A 27,640-nucleotide genomic window follows, 5' to 3' on the forward strand; every position below is an offset into this window, starting at 1 on the left:
CATCTAAATCCCTATGAGCGTGTAACCTCTTATACACATATATAGTTATATAACATATTTTTTCCTATGAGATCAGCACAGATTTGTGTTAATAACAGTACTTCCGCTTCAACCATAAATGAAGGTGGCCTCTGTTTACTGTGTGTGGATTACTGATGGGAAATGACATCTGACCTCAGGTACAAGCCTAAAACGTTTTTTTTAAATAGATTTTTAAACACAAGTTGTCACTGTGCCTGTACAATGCTGGCCCCCAAATAAACTGTGTTGAAAGAAATCGGATTCATGGTTGAATTGCTGACCTCTGCCATGAAGTGTTAAGTGAAAATGTACATGTAAACATTAATATGCAAACATACTCGTGCACCTTTCGCATTTCCATCACACAATGTAATAATGTGGCCCTGATAAATATGTATGTTTTTGCCCATGTCCCTTTAGGGGCTCTTTTCAATGGAGACTGCAGATTGAGATTTTTTTTTAAATGTCCACCAATGTGATTCTGGCATCATTCTGCACAGAGAACATCACAGTAAAGGAACAAGAAGAATGACACATTACTCACTGGGTCGCTATAGTGAGAAACTCAAAGAATTATCATCACCTGTATCCTACCTTATTTTGGTGTTTACAACCTGCAGTTTCAGTATTTTGGTTCAGTCTCAACTGTTTTCAGTGAAGAACCTCTTGTCTGTGTCCTGTTGGTGCTGCAGGTGGTGTACACTATCAACTGCCTACCAGCACTGAAACTTAAAGGACATTGGCAGTTGTCACAGCATAGTACACTTCTTTTTGTAAACTTACAAAGACATGAAACAAACCAAAAATAAATTAATCCATTTATTCAGAAATGAACATTAATGTTAGCCAGAGATTGAGACAACCAAAGCTTATTTCACATTAGAATTTATTGCAACTGACTCAACCTGACAGCCAGGTTCAAACCAACAACTTCAATAAAAAACAAAATATTTCATGTTATTGCTTTAGCAAGATTTTTGCCCATCATCATTGCTACAGTCAGTGTTTCATGCTGTGGGGAGTCTATTTTTATCCATTTACTCATCTGTTTATCTGAACTGTTTTTGGCATGTGTGAGGAAGATATTCTTCATGTGAACTCGCTTTGCCTTCAATAGTCACCACACTCCACACTGGTTAGTGTAATTTTGAATTGGAAAGACACATGTTGTGTTATCTGCTCAGGTGGGCTGGTGGATCGACTTTGGGCCCTGTTAACCACTTTTTTTTTGGTCTAGATACTACTATTCATTATTTTTTTAACATATGAATTTCTTCTTGGATAATGTTTGTTTTTGTATATATAGCAAAATCAATAAAATATAAAACATAATTTAACAAACAGATGATGATTAGAATACATGTCTTATTATAAACTTCGAACATAAAATGGATTTCTGGAAAACGTAATTTAAAAAAGCGTTATGATCATAGATTAACTAGAACAGCTGGGTTAATATATGATTTTTTAATATTAATGATCATATATGTATACATATATATATAGAGAGACATATATATACAGTTTATACTGTATATGACTTCAAACTGACATCATGCAGTTCAATCATTGTGCCACCAGAGGGCTCTTATACAATGACAATATCCATCACAAAGTCATTTAACAAGAACCACTGGAAAGTGTTTGACCTCTTATATTAAAGTAATAGTGTGTCAACAGGAAACATTCTCCTCTGAGGCTCTGACGTTTGACGATTACAGTGAGAACTGGCAAAAGTTTGTTTATACCTCAAAGTGTAGAGAAACAGATTGTGCTGATGGAGATAGGTACTATTTCCCTTTAATGCCACAAACTCAAGGATAAATGAAGGCAAAAGAGAATGTAGAGCGAGAGCAGCCTCTGCAGGAATTGCTACATTTTCTGGATCATGACCTGGAATTTACCTGCAGAGATATAAAGGACAGAAAGAGAAGAAAGACAAAGGTCGTCCACACTTTAGACTTTAGACAAGATTCTAAAAATAAGCCCTCATATTTCCTCCTACCTAAATGTGTCTGTAATGTTTTTTACAATCCAACTTAAACAGTGGGCAGGACAGAATATTAGATATACAGCAGCCAAATAGTATGTTGGGGTAGTAATAGGTTTGTCTGTGTGTGCAAGCTGCAGGTCTACATGTGATCTTTCACGCTTTCTCATTGATTAAGAACATTTTCTTAAACACAGCTGTAGTTCTCAAAACAATAAAAACAATTAAGCATTATTTTATACTGATACCCCAGCACTCCATTTGTCCTACAAAAGGGAGTTTGCCCTTTGGAAAGCTAGTTTCTTTGAAGAAAACCCATTGAATGTAGAACCACATCAGCTTTTAAGATTTCATACCAAGTCAATAATCCTCAGGGGGAAATTTCTGTTGAAAGTCATTGGGATTGGGAGAAATGGGGCAGGACATTTGGCAATCCTGACCACCCCATTTAAAGATATTGAAAATGTCCAAGATGATTTTGCCATATAAAGGTCCAGGAGACCCCATATTTTGCACAGGCGGTGTGGACAGGGCCTAGAACAAGTCCAGACTACAAACACCCCCTCTATGGCATCTAGGAAAAAAAGGTTGTATTCTGAGCTATAACGTCAGGGTGGCGTGAGGGTTTTTACTAGTGGAACACCATCAATCAATTATTTTAGAACTCAGAAAGCAAAAAACCTGAAAAAATGTTTTGCAAAAATTCTCAACTCAAGGTCTACTTATTACCCTTTTCCCAACTTTCAACCACATCTCATGGCATTCCTCAGTGGATGGAGTAACAGCAGACAATAAACTGTTGTTTCCATGATCACGAGTAAACTTTCTGAGTGTCTGTGATTGGATGCTGGATGAGTGATGGTGACTTACATGCAGGCATGACGGACACCTCAGCGGTTACTATACTCTTCACTCCCAGGTTGGACAGACCTCCTCTCACCAGGCCACAGGAGAAAGCCAGATACTGCAGAGATACAAACAGTCAGTCAGTAACGTGTTCATGTGATGAGTAAAGTTGACATCCTGGGCACCGAGGCAGGTAGAGGCAAGTACTGATATAGAGTCTACTCTGTTTAAACACACAGTATTGTGACTGGGTGTACTGAAAAACACACAGAATCCAATTAACAATTTAATTTATTATATGATGCAAGGGTCACTGACTGTATTAAAGAGCATTTGAGCTGTCTGAATCCCGATCCTGTCCAAACTTTACTGCTGTAACTATTCCTCCCTGTTAGACCTCTCTGTTTGGACTACAGGATGTTACACTGTAGCCTGACCAATATATTGGTCAGCTGATGTTATTGGCTGATATCAGCCTATCACAGATAAATGGTATCGGTGTACATGTTGTCCGATAGGCTTCAATATATATAGTTGTATAGGGAGCTTTTTATTTATTTATATTTGATCCTTCTTCTCAATTCAAGTTTAATATATGTATATTTTTCATCTGTATTTTTCTAATATTTCAAGCTATTTATAATTATTCAATTCCACTGAAGTTTACTGTTTTAGTACAATAAAGTTTATTGTTAGACTGTAACATATCATGCCTTCATTACATACCATTGTACATATCAAGTGTTTGATAATCCATTTGTATGCTGAATATATGGAGTATTGGCCAATATATTGATATTGGAATGTTTTTACTCCCTAATATCAGTATCGGCATCATTCAGGGTCCACGTTATACACTTTTTTTTTTTAAAGGGTTGTCCAGCAGATGTCGCCATAGTAACTGTATAAAAAGCAATGAAACACTTTAAACACTACTGCTTCATACTGATTCAGTGCTTCAGAAAGCTTTGTCTACCCATCACTGCTGATAGATAGTCATAACTGTAATGACCAAAATAAAGAAATGTAACTTTGTATCATTATATATGTTATATCTATATTGTTCTCCTGGTGGTTTTGGCATTGAATGACAGTAATATGATTAGATTAGATTAGAGTTTTATTGCCATTTGCACAGGTACATCACAGTACGGGTACATTGGAATTCTAGTGCGTTTCCCTGAGTCAAGCACAGCTTTATTAAAAAACTAGACCCAGAGGTAGATAAAATAGACACTAAGTCACATTATAAATACAAATAACAAATAAATAATACAAACACAACACATGAATAAAAAACAACACATGAATGAAACACATTGGTGCAATATCTGCACAGAAGCCACTGAAAAGTAACGACACTTCAGCTTCTAAGGGGGCTGCTGAATGAGGTGTGGGGGGGGGGGGGGGGGGGGGGGACTTCATTGCCCACTGCACTCCATACATTACCCCATGAGTCCAATCACAGGACAGCATCAAGCAATGATTGACACACACAACCCAATAAAATGAAGTTAAAGCACCTTTGGGGCGTGTTCCATATACTGGTTCCCCGCTGACAGCTGACTCAGTAATCGGAACTTGTTGTCCTGGAGAACATAGATACCCTGAAACACATGACAAAGCAGATCTGACATCATCTACACAGCAGACAGCAGTGATATTATATAAATGATATTTACACAGCGTGGTCTGTTTAAAACTAAATGAATGATTTCAGTTCATCATAGCTGAGCCTGTAGAGCCCTGCAGGCTTTGAGTGAATGACATGAACATATTATGTAAGGCTGCAACTATTATTATCCTTATTAATTGATGTGGCAATTATTTTATTGATTAATCATTCATCACTTTGCCAACAAATGTCAGAAAAGTAGTGACAAATGCCTGTTATCATTTCATGGTGACATCTGAACCATCCAAAACTCAAACATGTTCAGTTGACTGTCAAGTATGAAAATTGAAGGCTTCAAATCTTCGAAATTAGGAAACTTATTAAAATAGTAATCAAAATAGTTGATGATTGATCTTCTCCCCATTGACAATGACAATAAATGACAGAGAGTCGATTCGAGTGTTACCTGGTGGTTGGTTCGGAGGTTGTCGATCTGCTTCTTGAACACACAGGTCCAAAAGTCTTTACAGATGAATTTCATGATGTCCAGCTCATCTTTGAACCGTGCAGTGTCTTTTGTCAGCCTGCATAGAAGAAAAAAGTCTTCACATGAAGCCCAAGAGTCCTTCATTCCACACAGACTGAGCCAGAAGTACCACTGGGTATTATTTGAAATCTACACAGTTCTTCAGAATGTATCAGCTGGGTTTGGCACTTTTTTTTTACTGAAACCCAAGATGACAAGCAGGCAGCAGGTTCATCTGTACTAGTCTTTGTGCCTGTCACAATAATTACATCATCAACTTGTCGTACAATAACGTAATTATCAACATCATCATGTCTATATATGGACTTATCATATGATACATAGACATGATCTTGATCATTTTTTGATTGTGACAGGCCTACTTGTGTCTGAGTCTGAGCTCATTGACAGCCTTCAACTATCTGACAAGTGCTCTTCTTCTTTTGTCAATGAATATTTTGATTCATCACGTTATATTTTTCATTCTTGCTGCTCTGTGATAATGAACATCGCAGCTTTGTCCTTACACACGTTACTAAATCATGATTGAGCACTTCTTAAACCAGGTTTGACTAAAGTTTGGATACATTTACTTCACAGTGGTTCAGTTCATACTGCACCAAACACCATCTACATGGATGCACTGAGCTCCTCTCTTCTCCTCCCTCTCTCTATCCGTCTATATCCATTAACATTCATGTGCTATTAATGCATTCACTAATTTAAACTTCTTCCCCAGAGTTCTCTGTGCTTTCGTCTCACAGGTAATCTGGGGTTGTAGATGACTGGATGACAGATTCATGCCCTGGACCTGTTATTCTCCCATCCGGGTCCTACTAACTTCAATGTTGATTGTTTTGTCAACGTGCTTCTCTTTCTTATGCTCCCACTCCTCTTCATCTCTCTCCTCTCAACCCCAACCGGTCGAGGCAGATGGCCGCTCACTTTGAGCCTGGTTCTGCCTGAGGTTTCTTCCTGTTAACAGGGAGTTTTTTTCTTGTCACTGTCTTGCCAAGTGCTGCTCATGTGGGAATGTTGGGACTCTTTCATTTAAATTACAGAGTACGGTCTAGACCTGCTCTATGTGTAAAGTGCCTTGAGATGACTTTTGTTGTGATTTGGCGCTATATTATAATATATAAAGATTGATTGATTGATTGAAGGTGTGCAATATTGTTATGTGGACGAGTGAGTGGGTTGTTTTATGCTGTTTATATGTGGTTTTTTTATATTGTTTCTTATTATTTATTAGATCTTTTGCACTGCACTTCATTTCGTTGTACATGTGACAATGACAATAAAGATATTCTGTCTGTGTGTGTGCGACTGAATGACAAAAAACAGTGTGTGTGTGTGTGATTTAAGTGTTAAAATCACGTGACGCCACTGTTGAGTCTCACTGACGTCACGTGATTTGAATAGTTTTAGGACAACAGCTGTACAACAAAAGGGAATGAAATATATTTAATACTACTAAGCGTGTGAGTTCATTGTTGGTTTGACACACAACCTGCACTGATAAGAATCTCATTGACTTTACACAACAACACAGCCCATTCATTCTACTGTATGTGATTTAAAGCTTGTTACCTCTCTATCAGCCCCTGTCCCACTCTGAAGCCCATGTTCTCCAGTCTCGTGATATTTCGTCCATTCTCCTGAATGAAAGAGAAAGCAGAAGTGATGAATAACCACCGACATGAACCGAGCACAGACTGTTCAGCTTAATAAAACAACCCGTTTCTTACCGTCTCTCCGCTTTCTGCTGTCTTGTAAATGTACTGTATCACTTCGTTATGTAGAAACTGGAAAGGAGCTTCGTCCGCCATTGTTCTTGTTCTAAAGTCTGAGGTTTATCAGAAGATATTACACTTATAACAACATTACTACACACATACAGTACAGTGAAGCCTATGTTGTTTCTAGGTTGTTCTTGTTTACAGGAAGCGATGAGTTTCTTACTGCAGCGCTACCGCCACCTCCAGGCCGGAGTGTGAACTGCTACAACAAACATCCACATCTATGCACTGAGTAGAGACACATACTGTACAATACAATACAATACAATACACTGGGGAAAAAATACATTAATGAGATTACTACTCATTAATGCTGCTAGTTTTTTCCCTCCACTGTACTGCAGTGTCAATTTGAAACATCTTACATTATCAGCTTATTTTATCACCTCCTCTCCCAAAAAATAAATAAATACATAAATAAGTAAAGTTAACTTTTTATTGATTGAATTTTCCATATTATATTTATTCTGTTAATTGTTTAATTACAATTGTTTCTGTAAATGTATTTGTTCATTTGATTTGTTTTTATTTTATTTCTAAACACTGCTTCAAAGCCTCCTTCACACTACTAGGATAAGATTCTGACTATAACAATTACTAATAAAGCAGAATAATAGGAAAAACTGAATATTTGTTGATTTCTGTTGGCCTAAAAGTCGACATATTGTAAGTCTAAAACTTATGGAATCAGTGTAGTAGTAGTTAGTTATGAAATTATTTTAAATTTTCAGTGACAATAAAGCAAAACCTGAGTATGAATTAAATATTTATTTTCAGTGTTTGGACTCTTCTGGTGGCTGATTTAATTGGTGACTATTGTAGTAGAGCAAACTGACACATTGTTGGTTTGGATCCTCTCAGGAGATTTGTTGAAAATGGGGGTGGTGTGCCTCTACCAGAGGCCTGGGAGTTTGAAGGTTCTGTGCAGTATCTTAGCTGTTCATAGGACTGCCTAGAGAGCTGGAGCCACCCTCCCAGTTTGTGGGTCACAGCCCCCAGTGCTCCCATTACCACTGGCACCACTGTTACCTTTACTCACTTATTGACCCACATCTTTTCTAGCTCCTCTTTCAGCCCTTTATAATTTGCAAGCTTCTCTTGTTCCTTCTTCCTGATGTTGCTGTCGCTCTGGATTGCTACTTCTATCACCACTGCCTTTTTCTGTTGTTTGTCCATCAGCACGATGCCTGGTTGGTTAGCCATCACCAGTTTGTCAGTGTCATGATTGTGGATTTGTGCTTGATGTTTTTGTTTGTTTGTTTCTTTCTTTCTTTAAGAGGCTAGGCGTGGTTTTCCTAATTTAGTGGACCTGCTGCCTGTTGCACACCTGCTTCCCAACTACCTAATCATCCACAGCATACGAACACTGGTCTTCTCTGTATTCAACACAAGATTGTTTCCACTATTCCACGTGGTTCCACTGTTGGCTAGAAACCTTTCTAGTGAAACATCTAGTGAACACTTAACTCTAGTGTAATTTATTCACCAGTGCCTTCTCTTTGTTTTCTCCAGACTTTGTGCAACCTCCAACTCTGCCACCATTGTCACTCCACTGTCCAACCTCTCCATGTCAGCCTCAAGCTTCAGCCTTAGCCAGCCTTCATCTATTGGACTGAAACCTTTTCTAAATAAACCCCCTTTTCCACTACCCACTGTCTCAGTGTCTGCTCTTAGATCCTTTGATATAACTGTATTGTCACAGTCAGTCTGGATCTGGAAGTCCCACAAGATCCTTGTTCCGTCATTCTCCACCACATTAGGATGTATTCCATTCTGACCATGGGACTTCCAGCTCATACTCAGTGCAGATGTCAATTATGCCGGCCAATATATATTCATATATATGTTAAATGTAAATGTATGTTAAATTTCAGTCATTTCGTCCAGTCATTGAACACTGTATGGTAATAACGAACAGCTGCTGCGGAACTATTTACATGGGTTACAGTTGATGTGTGGGAGAGGAGTTGAAGAGGTTGATGACCCACTTTCAGATTGTTTTTGTGAGAGCCAACATCATTGTTCTAAAAAAAGCAGATGACAAAGTACAGGACAGTCTGCTCTATGCTCACCATACAGGGGGATTATATGGGATGATGTAAACAACCTGGGCAGGAGACGTGTGAAGTGAATTACTGTCTGAAGAGACCTGCAAGTATGCAAGTTTATGAATAGGTTAAATACAGCTGAAGACAAAACACCCACAAATGTTTGCTCAATTTATTTCACTTCAAAACTGAGTGAGAGAGAGAGAGGGGGTAGAGAGAACACAAAAACTGCTGCCAGGTACAAAATATCTTCACATTACAAAGAGGGCAAACTTTTTTTTTTTAACAAAACACAAAATTCTCCCACAGACATCTCCACACATTCTTCAGTTCATCATGCAGCTGTGTATACAGTAAAGCAGAACACGTGGACGTGACTCCAGATACTGGGTTACAAAGGAACAACTCAGTGCTGCCACCTGCTGGTTGTTCTGAGGTCAATAATACGATGTGAGCCACTTCACAGGACAGTCCCTGAAAAGACACACACACAAATGCACACACTGAGTAACTATAGTCTCATTCCATTTATTTTTTCTTATTCACAAGAATCTTATTAATATGAAAAGATATTTACTGTTGAATTTCAATCTGCTTAATACACAACAATTGAATGTCTAATTCCTGGCCTCTGTAGTGATTTTAACTGCTGACTCAGGACACATGCTGTGACTGCTCATTCTTTTCCTTTCTCCTTTTTTCCTTCTCTAACTTCTTCTTCCTATTCCTCCATCTCATCCCTTCTATGTCCTGTATTCCTTCCACACTTCTTTTCCTTCTCAGCCTCCTTTTTGCTTCCATACATCCTCCTTTACTCTTACTTTTCCTCCCTACCTCTTTCCTTCTTTACCCGTATTTCATACCTACCTCCTTTCTTCCCTCCTGATCCCCCCTATTTTCTCCGCAACTTGCCTACTTCTTCCTTTCTTTCACTTCTCTTCGTGCCCTCCTTTTTCCTGCAGTGCCAGCACTGAAGCAGCTTCAAGGATTCCTTTGAATGAAGAAACTGGAGTGAACCAAATCCAGATTCAGCACAATATCTGCCCACAACCAACACCTGAGTCATACCTGTGAAACTTCTGTCCCTTCCTTCTCTGGTACTCTGTTTCATCCACCGTCCACACAGCTCCCTTCCCTCCCTCCACCCGCACAAAACACTTGTGCAGGCTGAGGTTGTGACGCACGGCATTCTGGAAAGGAACAGGAAAGGAAAGTGAGGTAAAATATGTAGTTAGATGGTTAATACACTGACGCTTTTGTTGTTACATTGTTGTTATTTAAACATATTAATAAACCACAGCACAACTAGAACATGGCTTTTACACTGTGCTATGTGTGGAAAAATTAGGACTACATTTCCCACAAAACCCACTACTGACAAATCATAAACATAGTAATTTTCCCCATCTCTACCATCCATCCCATAAGATGTGATCATGTGCTGCTCTAAGTCTCAGCTGAAGGAGGAAAGTCTCTCTCAGCTCACCTTAAATCTCAGTTTAAATCGTAAACCTACGAGCAGGATTTGTGGCATCTCAACTAATTTGGAGCCAATCGTGGTCCACTATACAGCATACAAGTGTGATGTGGAAACTTGAAGCATCCAGTGCACAAACACTGAGAATACACTTCACATTGAAGTAAAAGACATCTTGTGTCCAGCACTTAAAACCTTTGTAAATAGATGCTAGATTATTCAATAAAGAGTGAGGCGGAGATGTTTTTTTCCGGAAAAACTGTGTGGAGATATACAAGTCTGAGTAAGATCAAAAACACTTCTCTCAATAATTGAAGAAATATTATCTCTATAAGAGTTTCTGTGAATGGATTTACAACAAACTGTCTAGCTGAGCTGATTTTATCATCACATTCTGACACTTTTTTTATGCATCTAGTCATGTGACTGGCTAGCAATGTAGAAAGATGACATTCCATTAGAAACACAGTCATGTAGCATGTAAGGACACTATTCACATGTCCTCTTTAAGGTACTATAGGTTCAAATTCCTAAACACGTCCAATTAACTTAATTGCCAAAAAACAACAGACACACAGTGAATCAGGGGCTTTGTGGGACTCTTGGGGTCTGGGGTAATCCATCTTTATTTCTATATTTTTCTTTATAGTATAACTGCCTCAGCAACTATGCTACTTTTGACTAATAAGTTAGTGAGTTAATTGTAAGTTCACCAAACTTGAATGCGATGTAAATCAAGTTGTAACCTATTAGCCTGTGTTAATCAAATAAACACAATACAGTGTGATCCCAGCGTGACTGCGCCTTTAAAAAAAAAAAAAGTGACAGCTACCATAAGGCTGCAACAGTGTAATGATACATATCATTGAAGAGTAAATGTTTAAGATGAGAAGTTCGAACCTTCCAGGTGGCAGTGTTGTGTCTGAAGTAGAAGAACATGGTGGTGAACCAGTTGTAAATCTCATTCAGAGTGCGCTGTTTGTCTGGAGACTCCAGAATAGACTGAAGACAATCAGACACAGTGAGAAATGATAAACAGAAAAATTCACATTAAATAAACAATTTATATCACCAATGAATCATTTAAAAACTCACCCATCTTATCAGGTAGGCGTAGGTGTACGGAGGTCTGATGTTATTGTATTTGTAACACTCCATACTGGGAACCAAATCTGTACAACAACAATGATACATCCTCAGATCACAAACACATCAGATTAGGATTATTAAGCAGATCTATAGAGCTACATGTCTGTGAACACCACAGCGTGCTAGCAGGAAACTAAAGGGACAAATTCTGCAGCACAGACATGTTTTGAGAGCATGTGAGGACAGTATGGAGAGTACAATGTTCAGGAAACTCAGAATCTGTATAAACAGGACATAAAGACAGACTATTCCAGTTTAAAGACTGAGATTACAGATTATTAGAAAACTAATTCAATTGATCAGATTACTGGAGAAAAAACTTAATGCCCAATAATAATAATAATAATAAAAATAATAAGAATCATCTTTTTTCTCATTATCACTCAGCTGGTGATTAGACTTCAACACATCTGCAGTAACACAATAATCTCAACTCAACTGACCACTCTCAGTGATCTAATAATACCTGTTCATTTTCCTCCATTGTATTAACAGGCGTGGTGAGATCTGTACAAGGGGCCAATAGTGCACAGAGGCAGATGTTGTACAATAAAAACATTAACCACACAATTTTACTTTAATCTAAATTATAATTAGAGATCCTGGTAAACTCGCACCAGGTTTTGGAGTCATTACATCGCCAGAAACAAATTTACCTAATATTCAAAATCTAAATGGGTTGCTGCTGGTTGGTCACCCTCAAGTCTGCTCCCAAAGTATCCTGAATGAATCAAACAGGCCATAGAAAGTGTTACCTGGCAGAATGTGGGAAGAAGCAGCAGCTCTGAAGCCATGCTGGCTCAACTCCTCCAGATGTTTAATGCCCCACTGTTGCACTCTGTCTCCCTCTGCTACAGGTGCCTGGGGCAGGAACAGAGGAAGGCTGTACGGCCAATCAGCAGCTGCCTTCTGCATGGAGTGATGGAGGGGGACATGAACATAGTTTCATTAGATTTTTTCTACAGGCTGAGAAGATTCAAGCATATTGATAAATGTTTAAGTTTTGTCAAAAAGGAAAAAAAAATCTTGAAGCTAGATGAAACAAAGGAAAAAGAAGTTGAGTGGGATCGGGGTTAACCTACCAAATCAGTGTATTTGTGTTCAGAGAGGCGCAGATGGAGTTGCATCGCAATGAGTTTCTGTTTTTCGAGGATGAGCTAAAAAACAACAACAAAAAAACAAAAAAAGAGAGAATGCCTATGTTTGATTTACACCAAATTCTTCAACTTGAGACTTGAGTTAATAAAGTTGGTAATTAGTTCAAGTTAGTTTCTGTTGTACTAGCTTCATAGTGTAGTGTTACAGTGTGTTTGACATGTGATGGCCAAACCATCATGAGCAGAGCTTCTAGCTGTTGTCTGTGTGTTCAGTACAGATCAGGTTAAAGTATATAGCTGCACCACCTGGAACAACTTATTCCTCCACCCAGCATGTTTGTGCAGCATCTTGTCAGATACAGTGAGCGAGCATAGCCTGTTAGATTTGTTCTCTGTACATGCTTTGATGACAAGACTTCAGGAAGCTGCACACAGTTACTGCACCCAGCTGTTCACCATGAAATAGTTCCAGCATGTAACGAACCGTAAACCCCAAAACTGTTGTTTTCACTGTAAAAACACTTTATGCAATCTCTGCTGCTACTTACTCTTCATTTATTACTATTCAACTGCTTTGTATACAGATTGTTTCTTGCCCACATTATATTCAAAGTAGCAGAAGTCTTAAAAGACAGCCTGCAGATCTTGTTTTGATTAGTTATTAGAATATTCATAGTGGATTAGACAGTTGGGGTTTTTCTAGACCTCACCTGACTCTCCATGCACTGAACAATATCCTGCTGGATCCTCCACTGAGCAATGCTTCTTTCACCATGACTGTGTTCAGAATGAAGATGTCTAGAAGACAGAATAGATCAAGGTTAAAGGAAAAACATCTTCTACAGAAACGATGGAAACAACATCACATGATCCAATCGTGACCTCTTTACACTGGCTCTCTGTGAGTATGTTAGAGCTTGTTTTCTTCTCCTGTGAATAATTGTAGGATTTTTACTGAAAGATTTGAAGGATTGCTGCTCAGACTGCCAGTTACATTGTTGAAGTGTTTCTCTATCATGAGCATATAGCTAATAAGAGAGTACAGTATACAGTATACAGCTTTTCACTGTATACTGTATACTCCAACGTATGTGTAACATTTTCCATGAATTGAATGTAAAATTGCTGGAACTGGTAGGCCTACTGGTTTGGTACTGTGGTGTGGCAGAAAACACTTCAGGGTGTCGGGTTAGGACACTAATTTCAATTATTCAGGTGAGAGTGTGTGTGTGTGTGTGTGTGTGTGTGTGTGGGGGGGGGGGGGGGGGGGGGGGGGAAGATGCAGAGTCCATGTAGAGATTTGACTGTTTATCTAGTCATTGGGATACGTATGTGTGTGTGTGTGTGTGTGTGTGTGTGTGTGTGTGTGTGTGTGTGTGTGTGTGTGGTTCTGCAACAACAGAGAACAGCAATACAGATTGATGAATAGTTACAATCTGACAGAAACATCGATACAAGACATAATTACACATATATAACAGCTAACATCAGACTGAAAGCTATTAAACTTAGCGTAAAAGATAAAATAAGCAACACTGAATAAATGCTCAATAACAGTCAACAGGTTTACAGTGTTTATGTTTATATTAAAACATAAAATAACAAATGCAATGTACAACAGACTTAACTAGCTAGCATAACTCTCAATTAGCACAATCCAGCAGCTAGCTCTTAACAATGAAATATTTTGGATGGAAGAAACATCAATTAACTCCTATCACACAATATAACAAACTTAAAGGACCTTGTAACGTACTCATTCATGGACGCACACAACAAAAAAGTCCGTTTGACGTTTGACGTTGCTGTGGTGAGAAACAGTGAGGTCCTGCCGTCTGTCTCACGCGCTCTACAGGTGCAGGCACGCAGAGTGAGTGATGCATTCGTGTGCACAGAGCAGCGTCGGAAATCAGAGACTCAAGCGAACGGTGCATGGGAGCACAGCCTTTTTTTACAGGTTCTTTATTTTACAGGTGAATAATTTCCTAAGAAATTCCTAGGAAGTTATTATAACCTAATTATATTTATACTTATTAAAAAACTTAATTATTGAAAACCTCCTGGGAAAATCTCAGAAAATTACAAACCCATAAATAAAACTGTGTAAATATGTAATTTTTAAGACAATGATATTCAGATTTATGCCAAGAGACCCTGATTACACCCACAGAACTGATCATTTAAAACATATTTTAACTGTCTGAAAACAAAAAAAACAAATCATATCTATATAAAAATATACGTACTTGCTGTAAATCAGCAATAAAAACACTACTTTGTATACATTTTATTCATTATTGTTTCATATAAGTTATATCTTTATTACATTATATAACTGATCACAGTTTAATAGTGGTTCGGTCATCTGTAGCTCATGACAGTTTGAAAATAATCATTCCCAACAACACATCAACAACGATTGATTCAGTGAATGAAGGATTCATCACTGTACTTACTTTAAGAAACTAGGGAAATCTTCAGAAGCTGCGTCACAGCCAGGCCAGCGGCAGAGGCCACTCACAAACAGAGCATTGGTGCCCTCTGAGATGCTGGAGGGAACAGAACAGAAATATCTCAGTGATATCATGAACCGTTGGTATGAGTGGAACGATTTCTCTGTTGTTGAGGGCTGTGTGGAAGTCGGCCGTTGGGCTCAGCTCCCTCTTCGCTGCTAAAGCTTGGTGCAGCTTCCACATTAGTGCTGACACGGCACCATTCCACCTGTCAATCTCACACAAGCCAGGTGGAGTCCAACACCCACTGCGAACATCGCAACTCATAGTAGCAACACCAGTGCCATAATAACAAAACACCACCTCACAAGATATCCCTAAGTACAGTCATGAGTCTCCTTGTCCAAGCCCATAAAACATGTACACTGGATGGATGCCGTGCCCCCTTTAGTTTTCCAAAGAACTGGACCACTGTTCCACCAGGATACAATCTGCAGTCATTTAAACTTAATTCCAGTATGCAAACATATTTCAGTTTTTCATCGCAACATATTTTTTAGCATAATTTGTCATTCAGTCACCTATCATGAAGCCTGGCCTCTATGGAGCTCTGCTTTGGACCGTCTCTCCTCGAGGGCAGCAAGTGGTGGCTTTGGCTGGGAGAGGAGCCCATGTGTGGTGAAGAGGACCGGGTCGCATCTGCCTCCTCCTTGCAGATGGCGATGGCATGAGATGTGCTATTTTCTTCAAAGTGGACAAACGAGTATTGATTTAGGTTTGAGGTCTGTTTCAAATACATGCAGATATAAGAAGCTGCCATTACTAACACTCTATAAAGACTATAGATTTAACAACATAGGGCTTTTGGGTAATCTAAGGTTGGTTTTTCCATATCTGACACTTAAAGATCTGTAACCTGGAGCTTCCTATAACCTGAACCTTTGAGAACGTTGGAGGCTTTTCCATTGTGTTATAAAAACTACAAATGATCGAATATACATCACTGAAAAACGACACATCTCAAACATATGTCACTTATCCAAAATATGCTCTCCAGTTTTCAGCATTAAGAAAGTTAAAAAAGTTCATGGTGGTTACTGCTATGTCGTTGTGTATGTTGTAGTTGACATATGGTGACACATCTACTTGCCCAATTGTGTGTAACAGCCCTGGAAGTACTTGATTTAGTGCCATCTCATGAAAGCTGCTGAAATGTAGCTTCAGGAACTTTTTTCTCCATAAGCAATAACAAGTGCTGTGTTTCAAATCTTGTACTTCTGTACTTATACATAATATTTTGAGGTCATAAGTGCATTCATACTTGGTAATACTTGGTTGGTAAATACCAGATAAACACCATAAAACACCATGGTGTGTCTCTAAAGCCCGGTTGCAAAATGTGTACACCGGTCATGTTTTGCACACTGGAAAAACATATAAAATGAAGCAAAGCTTAAAAATGCCAGCACACACAAAAATGACTTTCATGAGGACCGTACCACGTTGTTGTCTGGAGGCCATTATGGAAACCTGACGCAGCACTGATGGTCTCTGCTGCTTCTGCTTCATGCTGTCCATACTGGTCCAACACTGGGAAGAAAAAAACACCAAATCATATGTTACTCTATAGGTGCTACAAGGTTTTAAAGCCACTTTACAACTTTCCACATGACTTGGTTACCCTGGTTTTGAGTTTTGATGGAGGGACAGTCAGTAAACCCTAGTCAGAGGGTCTTTGAGTCCTGCCAATACAGTATACACTGATGCACTTTATAGTCACATTCATATTCATTTCTTTATCTTTGCACTAAATGTTACCTGATTTATATTGTTTGATGTACTGTTGTCGTGTCGTTGGCCTCTGTACTCTTCAAAAGGAGCGCTTGTCTTAACATAGCCTTAAAACCCTTTACCACATGAGGTGGGTGGGGGGATCTGACAAGATTTTCAAAAGCAGACAATCCAACAAAATGCTCACATTACACAGTGATTGGCAGGTGTGTGAAAGGAAAAGGTTGACAGGGTTTGAACTTCTCAAGTTTGCTTTTTCACTTTTCATGTGAATGCCTTTGAGGAGAGACTGAAAGTATGAACTGTTAAACCCACATATGTACAATTCAACACATCCACACTACAAAAATACACATAATATCAGAAGGGCAGTGTGATGCATCCAGGAGAAGAATATCACTCCCTTCTTCAGTCATTCATTCATTCCTCAATATTTAACCGACACACCAATGAGCAGTAAACTGAGATTTGTGGACTCTTCGTGATCATCATTGTCATTTTTACATATGTAAAATGCAACACATCGTTTTCCAGGGCACTATATCGTGGATATAGAGTCACCCACACATTTAAAACAATTCAGCGTAAATCTAGTTCTGCTGAGCTCAACTAAACATCTTCTGATACAATCACAGAGATGAGAGATGATGATCTTCTAGATCTAGACGAGAAGGCGATAAATGAGTATGTGATGTCTCATTATGTCGGAGGATTCATTCAAATTACGTGGCATTTCTCTTGAATTCCATGTTGAATTTGTCCCTGCAGCAGGGAGGTGGAAAGTAACATTTGCAGTGCAGGCAGGTACATTATTATTGTAACAATTTTATGCTAATTCATACTTCCAGTTAACTAATATCAAGGGGAAATATCTCTTTTGCTCCACCATGGTCCACAACATGTATAGTTACCTTCTTGTTACTTTGGTGATGAAAACTGATTATTAGCTTAAGAGAACAATGGAAGAGCGATGAACAAAGGAAAATAATGCACATTCTCCAGCCAATCAGAATCCAGAATTTACTGTACACATTAAAAGCTTCAGTGGTTGAAACATTTAAATGTGAAGACTTTCCTGCACCGGAGCAAGCAATGCACCTGTGAGCAACCACAACATGTCTGTCGGGAGGCCCTGGCACACACATACACACACACACACACACACACACACACACACACACACACACACACCCTGATAGCATCAACAGAGCAGTCTCATCTCGCACAATGAGTGGGAGATGAAGCTGCTCCACTTTTGTGCAGCATGGTACTACACCACCTGTAACCACTGGGAATGTTTATCGAAGGTTCCTGGATGGTATTTCCAAATTTGATTATATTGTCCCAGGAGTAGTGTTTCAGTATGGGATACTCCGTTTGTATCAGTTGCACAAAGCTGTTGAATGAATGAATGAATTTTTTTTTTTTTTTTTTTTTTTGGTGATACATTTTTTTTTTATTGTTTTATGTCTTAAAACAGAATTTAACATGGGTCAGCAGCATGTCTTCCTTTGGTCGGCTACAGTACATAGTCACACCAGTGATATATGTATATATATATTTATACATATAAAAATAAATGTATTTAAGTGTGCAAGAACACAGCTATTGAAATAGCATTACTAGCTGACTTATTTCATTTTCAATGGCTATGTAGGGTTGAATAAAAACATCATTACCCTAATATTTAACGTGTTTCACTAACTTCAGCTCCAGATCTTTAAGAGGTGTAAAATTCTGAATGTTCAATCAATCAATCTTTATTTATATAGCGCCAAATCACAACAAAAGTCATCTCAAGGCACTTTACACATAGAGCAGGTCTAGACTGTACTCTTTAATTTGGCTTCAATATGGATTTTTCGCCAGTTCATTTTAAATCCAGACATAAGATAAACTTAAATAGCAACAATATGTAGCATGATGAATTGGCGGACAGTGTGAGCCACAGGTTCCAGAGCAACAGCAAACATAAAAAAGGGTGTCAGAGGCAGCCATGTCTTTGAGCTTTTAAAAGACTAAACCAAGGACAGCAAGTCAAAAGAGAAGCAGTGGGTTTGCTGTAGAAGATCTTAATCATATCAGCATATCAACAAGTCTTCCAAATTAAATGACCTAATATGTTGTTTAACCATGTGACTCCAGAATGACTAATCTGAGGCCCCCATCAAACAGGATTTCATGAATCCAGTTTGATCTGCATGTATTAACTCCAATCTGGTGGGAGGGAGTTCATTATAAACCTACATTTAAGAGAAAGACTGCTTTATAGTTTACACAATTTAAAGAATCATTTTTCTTTCTATAACAAAGAAAGTAGTAGCAATATTTGAGTTGGAAGACAGTGATCTCTTTTTAATGGCAGAGTAGATCATAGCTTACACTGGTGGTCCTACTAATGACCAAAACAATAAATACAATTCTGGTGGGATACCATCTCTGCCGAGGGATTTATCATTATTCACAGCTGATTATGTTGTTAGTTATGTTGTTTTTCGACTGTGACAAGTACTCATAGTAAAGTGCCAAAACGCTGTCCCTATGTTCAGTATATGCCAAACACTCACTGCCCTCCCTGAACGTCCCACTGGAAAAAATGACTGTTTTTGAATTAGGATCCTTTGCTTGAGTGAAAGTAAAAGACAAATTAAACAACATAATGCGTTGTTTGTTAGTACCCTTTAGTACAACTGCTTCCAAAGTGGGGGCCAAGGCACCCTGGGATACCTTGAGATAGGGCCACGGGTACAACAGTTCTCAAAAGTTCTTCATATCATTCTACATTCATCATGCAGTTTGAAGAAAATATTCAAATCACCGTATTAAAAATGTTAAATATGCAGTAACGCCTCAACTCAATGGTTGTCATAGTAACACAGCAAGATTTGTTGTGAGTTTTCCAGCAGTGAGGAGGAGTTTCATGACACGATATTTCTTATGAAGCGGAGCCATGGCCTAAAAAAAAGCTTAGGAACCACTGCTTTAGAAACATCATGGTTACATCGTGTTAATCAGTGAGCGGTAGAATTGTGGTGGTGGGTGCAATTTAGAGCTTTGGACTGAGCCAGGTGAGCTAAGTGGGCTAAACCCCATCCAGACTCCAGCTCTATACAAAGACATGAGAGTGAAATCTATCACAACATCTCACTCTCAAAATGAGCAAATGGGCATATTTCTCACACTGTTGTCAACTTCAGACATTTCATGTAATGAGTGTAACAATGAAAGAAATGTTTACATCTTTTTTTCAAAGGATCACCACAGCAGTTCTCTTTACATCCTGACATTTTTACTTTCTAGTGAGACTGACAGCCCCCGCATCCACCCCCTGTATACTTAAGGTTCATTTCCTCCAGTATTGGTTACTCTTATGTAGTGACAATGTGATAGGTGCACTCAGAAGCTCTAATGGAACATGATATATCTCTCTAAGGAAGTAATAAAGAGCCATCACTTTAAAAAAAAAAAAAAAAAAAAAAAGAAGAAGATTACACCTTATGTAACAGCAGTGTCATTTCTTTCTCGCTATCTCTCTGTCATATCCGACATGTCTTTACGGCTGGAGGGAAGCACACTCTGTACAATAAACCAAACAGCTGACAACACGCAAATGCACACCCACAGACAGGAATTCAGAAGAAAGTGAGAGCGCTCGAAATGTTCGTGGCTTCTACCTGTCACCTCTCATTCTGGCTTTCCTCATCATCTTTATTTAACCTGTGAAAAAAAAAAGAGGAGATCTTTGGTCACGGCGCCACTCGAACCCGGGAGTGATCCGATGCGATGGTTGATATTTGGTTGGTGTTTCTGTGAGTCAACATCTGTCAGCCACACATAGGTTAGGAGAAGTATTTCCTGTTTATTGTAATCAGCCACATTACAGTGTGGAAAGTTGCAGATGCCTCATTCGGGTACTATAAATGTGTGGGTTCATTACTCACATACTTCCATATCTCACATCACACATCCCAATCACACTGATACTTGTGTGTAGGAGACGTTTTCAGATATTTGATCTAAAATGACTCAACTCAAGTGTTTTATCAGGTCATATTTTCTGTCATTTATCTGTAATTGAACACTTCAAAAACTTAAATGACATATAAAAACAACTTTTTAGGTAGGAAAGTGTTGAATCTTGATGTATTACCAGAGTCCAGGAAGCAGGGCTGCAGGCTGCTGAAGAATGTGTGTGTGTGTGTGTGTGTGTGTGTGTGCGTGCGTGCGTGTGTGCGTGTGTGTGTGTGTGTGTGTGTGTGTGTGTGTGTTTGTGTGTGTGTGTGTGTGGGCAGATGTACGTGCCAACGAATCAATCTGAATATGGTTAATCTGAGTTTGTGCTTGCGGTTATAAAATCTTAATATACACAAAAGTTCACGTGAATATTTAAAACAGAACTTAATTAAATTGATAATGCACGGCATAGTGTGTAATTCAGTATGTTCTACTGATTTTATCTTAAATATTTTGAATCTAAATGAACTTCAATTCAAAGTAATTTTTTTAAAGTCAGATAAATATTTTTCGAAACACTGCAGCTGAAAAAAAAAAAGCCTGTAACTTAACGTCAGTCTCCATCTTTGATCGATTAATGTTGAAAACACAGACATTCTGACGTGTTGTATCTTATTAATTACGTTAATAATTAAGATGTTGTCAAGAAAACAAAATCAAAACTGCACACATACTTCAAATAAACGGAGGAAAAGGAAGTGGGCCTACACAGAATGTTATTGTCACGACACCTTCGCTTATCTTCTAAAGAAAGACAGATTACGAGATAGAGCATAATATCTTCATGAGATCATTAGATGACTTAGGGACAGTCACACTTTTATGCAGTGGGGGAAGAAGTGTTCAGATCTTTTACGTCAGTAAAAGTCACAATACCACAATGAAATCATCCTCATACTCCATTACATGTACAAGTCCTGCATTTAAAATCTAAGTGAAGTTACAGTACAGAAGTATTGGCAGCAGGATTTACTGGCATTTAGCGGTGAGTTATCAAAACATATTTTAATGCTGAAATGATCTTAGAATATTGCTATTTATTTAGTTTTATTGAGCACACAGAAACAGATCAATGAAAAAGAATAGGCCAAAAAAATGTAGGTATCTCATTATTTTAGCACTGTTATTGTGAAATTAAAATACTAAATTATATACACTGCACCTTTAAAGTATCAAAAGTAAAAGTACGTACTGTATGCAAAATGGCTCAGTTTGTTCTGGTTATCGTATATAATATGTATGTATATTACTAGACTTTTAACAACTAACAATTCATTCAATTCTGAATGTTGTCAAGTTAAATCTAGTGTTAAATGTTAATGTCAAATGAATAAGAATGCATATAGTACAGCATTAAATTGGAGGAACTCTAATAATTGTACTTAAGTACAGAATTTTTTTTTTTACATTTCAATACTGCATTTATAAAGAAGAATACAGAAACATGATATTAATGTCATGGTTTATCTGGGGAGAATAATGACTTTGTGATTTTGTGGTAATGGACCTAAAAGAATGATTGACAGCCACAGTTGTTATAAGATTCATTCATCCTGACTGCAGTGGATCTGAAAATGTCTTCACTAGATTTTGTTCTACTTTTCAAAACTTTTGTTACTGTTGTGAAGAAGAATGTGTCATACATCATAAAAGGTGAACATTAAAGGTGTCAGAATGCATAAAAAAGATCTTCAAACAGAACCTGAACCCTCATATTTCCAACGGAAGTGGCGCTGAAAATCTTTTCAAACAATCCAACAAGCACGCCCACTTTACCAGAGGTGGAAAGTAACTAAGTACATTAATTCAAGTACTCCGCTATGTTTATCTGACACTTTTAGATATTTGTCAGATATATATAAATATCTTTAACAAATTGTTAAAGATTAAACCAGTGGTTTCCAACCTTTTTATCTTTTGACGTCTTACATAAAGCAGTGTGTCGTCGGCTCACATTTCAGATGTCTATGAGTTGTTAACAGCTCCACCAAATACTGATTTTTCCCTCTAAAATTCTCACATGCTTTCATTTCAATAAATGTTCAAATGATCCAATATTTCAACAAAAATCAAAGATTAGAGAAAAAGTCCAAAAAACTGAAAACACATTTGTGTATCAGAACCATGAATCATCTCACCACCCCTCACATTTATCTGCTGACCCTTTGGAGGGGCCCCACCCCTAGGTTGGGAACCACTGGACTAAACTAGCTAACTGTATATAAAGTAGTGTAAACTAGCTCCACCTCCAGCAGCTACAACAGTAACATGCTGCTCTAACACTGATGCTTCACTATTAATAATCTAATGATGTCATAATAATAATATATCAGTCAGAGGACCAAACCACTACTTTTACTGTAATACTGCATACTACATCACTCATAATACTGCAGTACTTTTACTGTAATACTGCATACTACATCACTCATAATACTGCAGTACTTTTACTGTAATACTGCATACTACATCACTCATAATACTGCAGTACTTTTACTGTAATACTGCATACTACATCGCTCATAATACTGCAGTACTTTTACTGTAATACTACATACTACATCGCTCATAATACTGCAGTACTTTTACTGTAATACTGCATACTACATCACTCATAATACTGCAGTACTTTTACTGTAATACTGCATACTACATCACTCATAATACTGCAGTACTTTTACTGTAATACTGCATACTACATCACTCATAATACTGCAGTACTTTTACTGTAATACTGCATACTACATCACTCATAATACTGCAGTACTTTTACTGTAATACTGCATACTACATCACTCATAATACTGCAGTACTTTTACTGTAATACTGCATACTACATCACTCATAATACTGCAGTACTTTTACTGTAATACTGCATACTACATCGCTCATAATACTGCAGTACTTTTACTGTAATACTACATACTACATCGCTCATAATACTGCAGTACTTTTACTGTAATACTGCATACTACATCACTCATAATACTGCAGTACTTTTACTGTAATACTGCATACTACATCGCTCATAATACTGCAGTACTTTTACTGTAATACTGCATACTACATCGCTCATAATACTGCAGTACTTTTACTGTAATACTGCATACTACATCGCTTATAATACTGCAGTACTTTTACTGTAATACTGCATACTACATCGCTCATAATACTGCAGTACTTTTACTGTAATACTGCATACTACATCACTCATAATACTGCATACTACATCACTCATAATACTGCAGTACTTTTACTGTAATACTGCATACTACATCACTCATAATACTGCATACTACATCACTCATAATACTGCAGTACTTTTACTGTAATACTGCATACTACATCGCTCATAATACTGCAGTACTTTTACTGTAATACTGCATACTACACCAAGCTGAAAAATACTAATAGTACTGTTATCTAAGTAGGACTATTCGTGTACTTTAACTTGTAATGGAGTATTTTATACATTGCTTTTAGTAAAGTAAAGGATCGGAGCACTTCACACAGTGATTAGTCTGGTGTAGCAACATCTCTGTCAAGCTCTCTTTTACATTCTTGACACAACTATTTCTGTCACTTTTCATGTGAATGAAGGAGTGCAACACCATGACTGAATGTGAATATTGGCCCTCTCTGACATGGCAAGCTATCAACACTAATGCCTCGAGACATCAGACAACACGTCGTACAAGTAAATTAGTTTCGGCTCACATCGACTCCGGTCTATTGTGGAGAGATTGATATCTCTTCTACTGTAGAGCTCATGTCTGTCATGGTGGGACTGCTTCATTCTGAAGGATTATATGATAATAGATCATTATATGTAATATGAGACAACTGAATTTTGTCTACCGTGAGAGATTTCGCTCTATCGCTGAGATGTAGTTAGGTATCCCTTACCAATGACAGAGTTACCTATTATAGTAACCCTATAATCATTACAAATACCACAACACCTTGATAGACTATGCTGTAAGTGATGGAGGACAGTCCCCGTTCTACAAATGTATTCTTGATATCAGTTTAAACTAATTTGAAGTCATGAGTTAGTGATTATCTTCCGACGTTACCGTCTTTTTAGTTGCCTCTCTGTGTCGACGGACAGTGTTTTTTTACTTGAGAAAGATTCATTATGGTAGTTACATGTAGGATTGTTGCCAGGACAACACACCAACACTAAACCTACGAAACCCAATCAGTCTGGCTAATATCACACTCTGTACTGCATCTCTTAAAGTGTAGTCACCCCATAAAGGGTAACTTTGATTCAGCAGGCATTTCAGCTAGAATTGGCATTCCTGTCGATGTGTGTGTGTGTGTGTGTGTGTGTGTGTGTGTGTGTGTGTGTGTGTGTGTGTGTGTGTGTGGTATTCTCACAGATCATGGTATAAAGTGATAGTCTACAAACATGATGTTGCTTCCAAACTCAAATTTCTAGACTCGGTGTATTATTCTGCCCTCAGATTCATTACCATAGATCTCTCAACGTATGATAAAGTTGGTTGGTTTCATCCACTATCAGACATTCACCACCTTACCATGTAACATCCATACTAGACTTGACCACAGGACCCTACCAAACTTGCTCTGCTAACTGTCTACCTTTGGTTTTGTGGAACCAAACACATGAAATTATCTTCAACACATCCTCCAGATCAACACTCTCGCTTCCCCTGTACAATTCAAGGCAATGATCTCAAACCACTTCACCTCAGTGTGCAGTTTTTTTTTATAGTATCGTCCTCTCGACATCATCGCAAATAAAGGAAACCTCAATGATTTTCGAGGCGTTAAGTTAAGGTGAGATTGAGTAACAGGCCGTTCACACGCAAGCTGGTACAAAAGACACCAATCCACACTACAGGGGGAAGTTCATTAGCTACATTATTACATGGGATAGATCTGTAAACAGCTGATGGCTGAGGATGTAAATGACCGGTGAAAGTTGAAAGTGAATGAACATTCTCACAGTGATAATGCTAACTTTTTTTATTAACTTTATTTTTATAATGTTCATCATCCAAGATGGACGTGTTAGAATGCTAACGTTCACTAATAAGCACTGAACAGAAAGAACGAAGGGAACGTCATGAGTTTTGAAGGTATTTTGAATGTACTTAACAAAAGTATCAGCAGCTACATTTACTTAAAGTATTAAAAGTAAAAGAAGCTGTCAGGCTGTGACCATATTATATACATTTAATAAAGTAGGTTATTAATACTGATGAATTGTTGCATAAGCAGCATGTTATGGTTATTATTTGATCTTGAGGACTTTATAAATCTGAGAATGTGAGATGATATAAAATACATAAGTTATAATACATACATACATTTGGATTGATTGTCCAGAACTTTTTTATCATCTTAAGGAACAGCTGGTTTCATCTTAAATAATGCCGCGTCGTCCTATTTCATCTAAGATTTGAATCTGAAAAGTAACTAAAGCCGTTAGTTACTATATAACTATATAACTATAAATGTGCAATAGTGCGTACTGTGTATGCATCTCGGTTGAGTCAGCGATGCAATTAAGTCTGAACTGCTGCTCTTATTTATCACTGCATCTGTATTTATATTTATTTATTTATTCATTACCGCCATTTTTATATTCTCTTTTTTTATCCATAGTGTATTTTATGTGTGTCATTGTTTGCTGGTTTAATGTGTATCAGACACAGAGATCACACAATTTCATTGGACTGCTGTGCAATGACGATAAAGGCATTGGGTTGAATTGAATTGAATAAATGTAGAGGAGCACAACTTTAAAGTAGAAGAAATGAGTACCTCAAAATTGTTCTTAACCCTTTATAGCGCACTCATTGAAATATTTGGAAATTCAAAATTGGGAGATATTACATTTTTCATTTTTATGTTGCAAATCAAGGTGATTGAAGTTACCATATATGGTCTCCGCTGGTCTAGGGTAAAACATTTACCAAAAAGTCTACATATAACAACTACATAGTTACCTCACAGAGAGACATGGGGAGGCTATTTTGGATGTTTACGGAGGTTACCAAATACAGTTATCGCCCCGATAAAGGGTTAAAGTACGGGGTTAGTAAATGTACTTAAACCTCTCCTCGCTATCAAAGCGTATCTTAACTAGCAAACCACACTGTGTTTTTGAGCAGTGATTCACAGCTGTCTGCAGTTCTGATGCTCTAAATGCTTAAATGTGGATTTACAAATGGCGGTGAGACATATCTGAGTTTCGGGGACTTCATTTAAAGGCTGTGTGGTCTGTCGGGCTTCTATCAGATTTACAGTTTTCCACTTGAATTTCTCTTTCATTGAGCTCATATGTACACATCACTTTTGGTTTCAAACATGAACAGAGTGAATAATACTGTCACTACTACATTTAAAACCGAATTAAAAAGTCGGCTCTGTAACCACTGACTGTGTGACGTACTATTGTGTGTAGCTTTGTATTTTTGTCCTGTGTGGGTTTTTTTTGCTTGGTACTGTTTGTTATTGTGCTTTTTTTTATGTTTTAATTCCATGCTGTTCATATTCAGGCGTTCAACAGTATCAACTCCTAATAATTAGTCTCTATACGTCATTTCCGCACCTCAAACCATTCATGAATACCTCATCAGTCATTAATAAACTGGTGGTTCATCCTTAATGAGAGATTCTGTTTTCTTTTAGTTTTTACACTTTTCGTCGATGGCGAAAATGTTTATAATCACGCGATTTAATGATCCGAAGAGAAGAACATAACGCTTTCCATAAATGATACCACGAGTGAATCAACAGTATTTATGAATAAATATCAGTCAAACACTCGACAAAAATG

General features: G+C 37.8%; 2 protein-coding genes across 2 annotated transcripts in view; both read right to left on the reverse strand.

Moving 5' to 3' along the window:
• Positions 1–851: 851 nt before the first annotated feature.
• trappc6b (trafficking protein particle complex subunit 6B) lies at positions 852–6,914 on the reverse strand. The gene is made up of 6 exons (XM_062427241.1): positions 6,747–6,914; positions 6,589–6,656; positions 4,939–5,056; positions 4,381–4,464; positions 2,882–2,975; positions 852–1,925 (listed from the first exon to the last, which is right to left on the reverse strand). Exons 1-6 carry the CDS (start codon positions 6,825–6,827, stop codon positions 1,894–1,896), a joined length of 477 nt encoding a protein of 158 aa, XP_062283225.1. The 5' UTR covers positions 6,828–6,914; the 3' UTR covers positions 852–1,893.
• A 2,239-nt stretch (positions 6,915–9,153) lies between these two features.
• foxp3b (forkhead box P3b) overlaps positions 9,154–27,640 on the reverse strand; it is a 35,618-nt gene continuing 17,131 nt past the window's right edge. The window contains exons 4-13 of the mRNA XM_062426557.1: positions 16,521–16,611; positions 15,603–15,765; positions 15,025–15,117; positions 13,279–13,366; positions 12,554–12,628; positions 12,227–12,380; positions 11,418–11,494; positions 11,223–11,324; positions 9,914–10,035; positions 9,154–9,319 (exon numbers count right to left, since the gene is read on the reverse strand). Of these exons, the coding sequence (XP_062282541.1) occupies positions 9,283–9,319; positions 9,914–10,035; positions 11,223–11,324; positions 11,418–11,494; positions 12,227–12,380; positions 12,554–12,628; positions 13,279–13,366; positions 15,025–15,117; positions 15,603–15,765; positions 16,521–16,611 (1,002 nt within the window). The 3' untranslated portion in view covers positions 9,154–9,282. The remainder of the gene's footprint in view (positions 9,320–9,913; positions 10,036–11,222; positions 11,325–11,417; positions 11,495–12,226; positions 12,381–12,553; positions 12,629–13,278; positions 13,367–15,024; positions 15,118–15,602; positions 15,766–16,520; positions 16,612–27,640) is intronic.

Source organism: Scomber scombrus, chromosome 10, assembly GCF_963691925.1.
Source record: "Scomber scombrus chromosome 10, fScoSco1.1, whole genome shotgun sequence".
Lineage (NCBI taxonomy): Eukaryota > Metazoa > Chordata > Actinopteri > Scombriformes > Scombridae > Scomber > Scomber scombrus.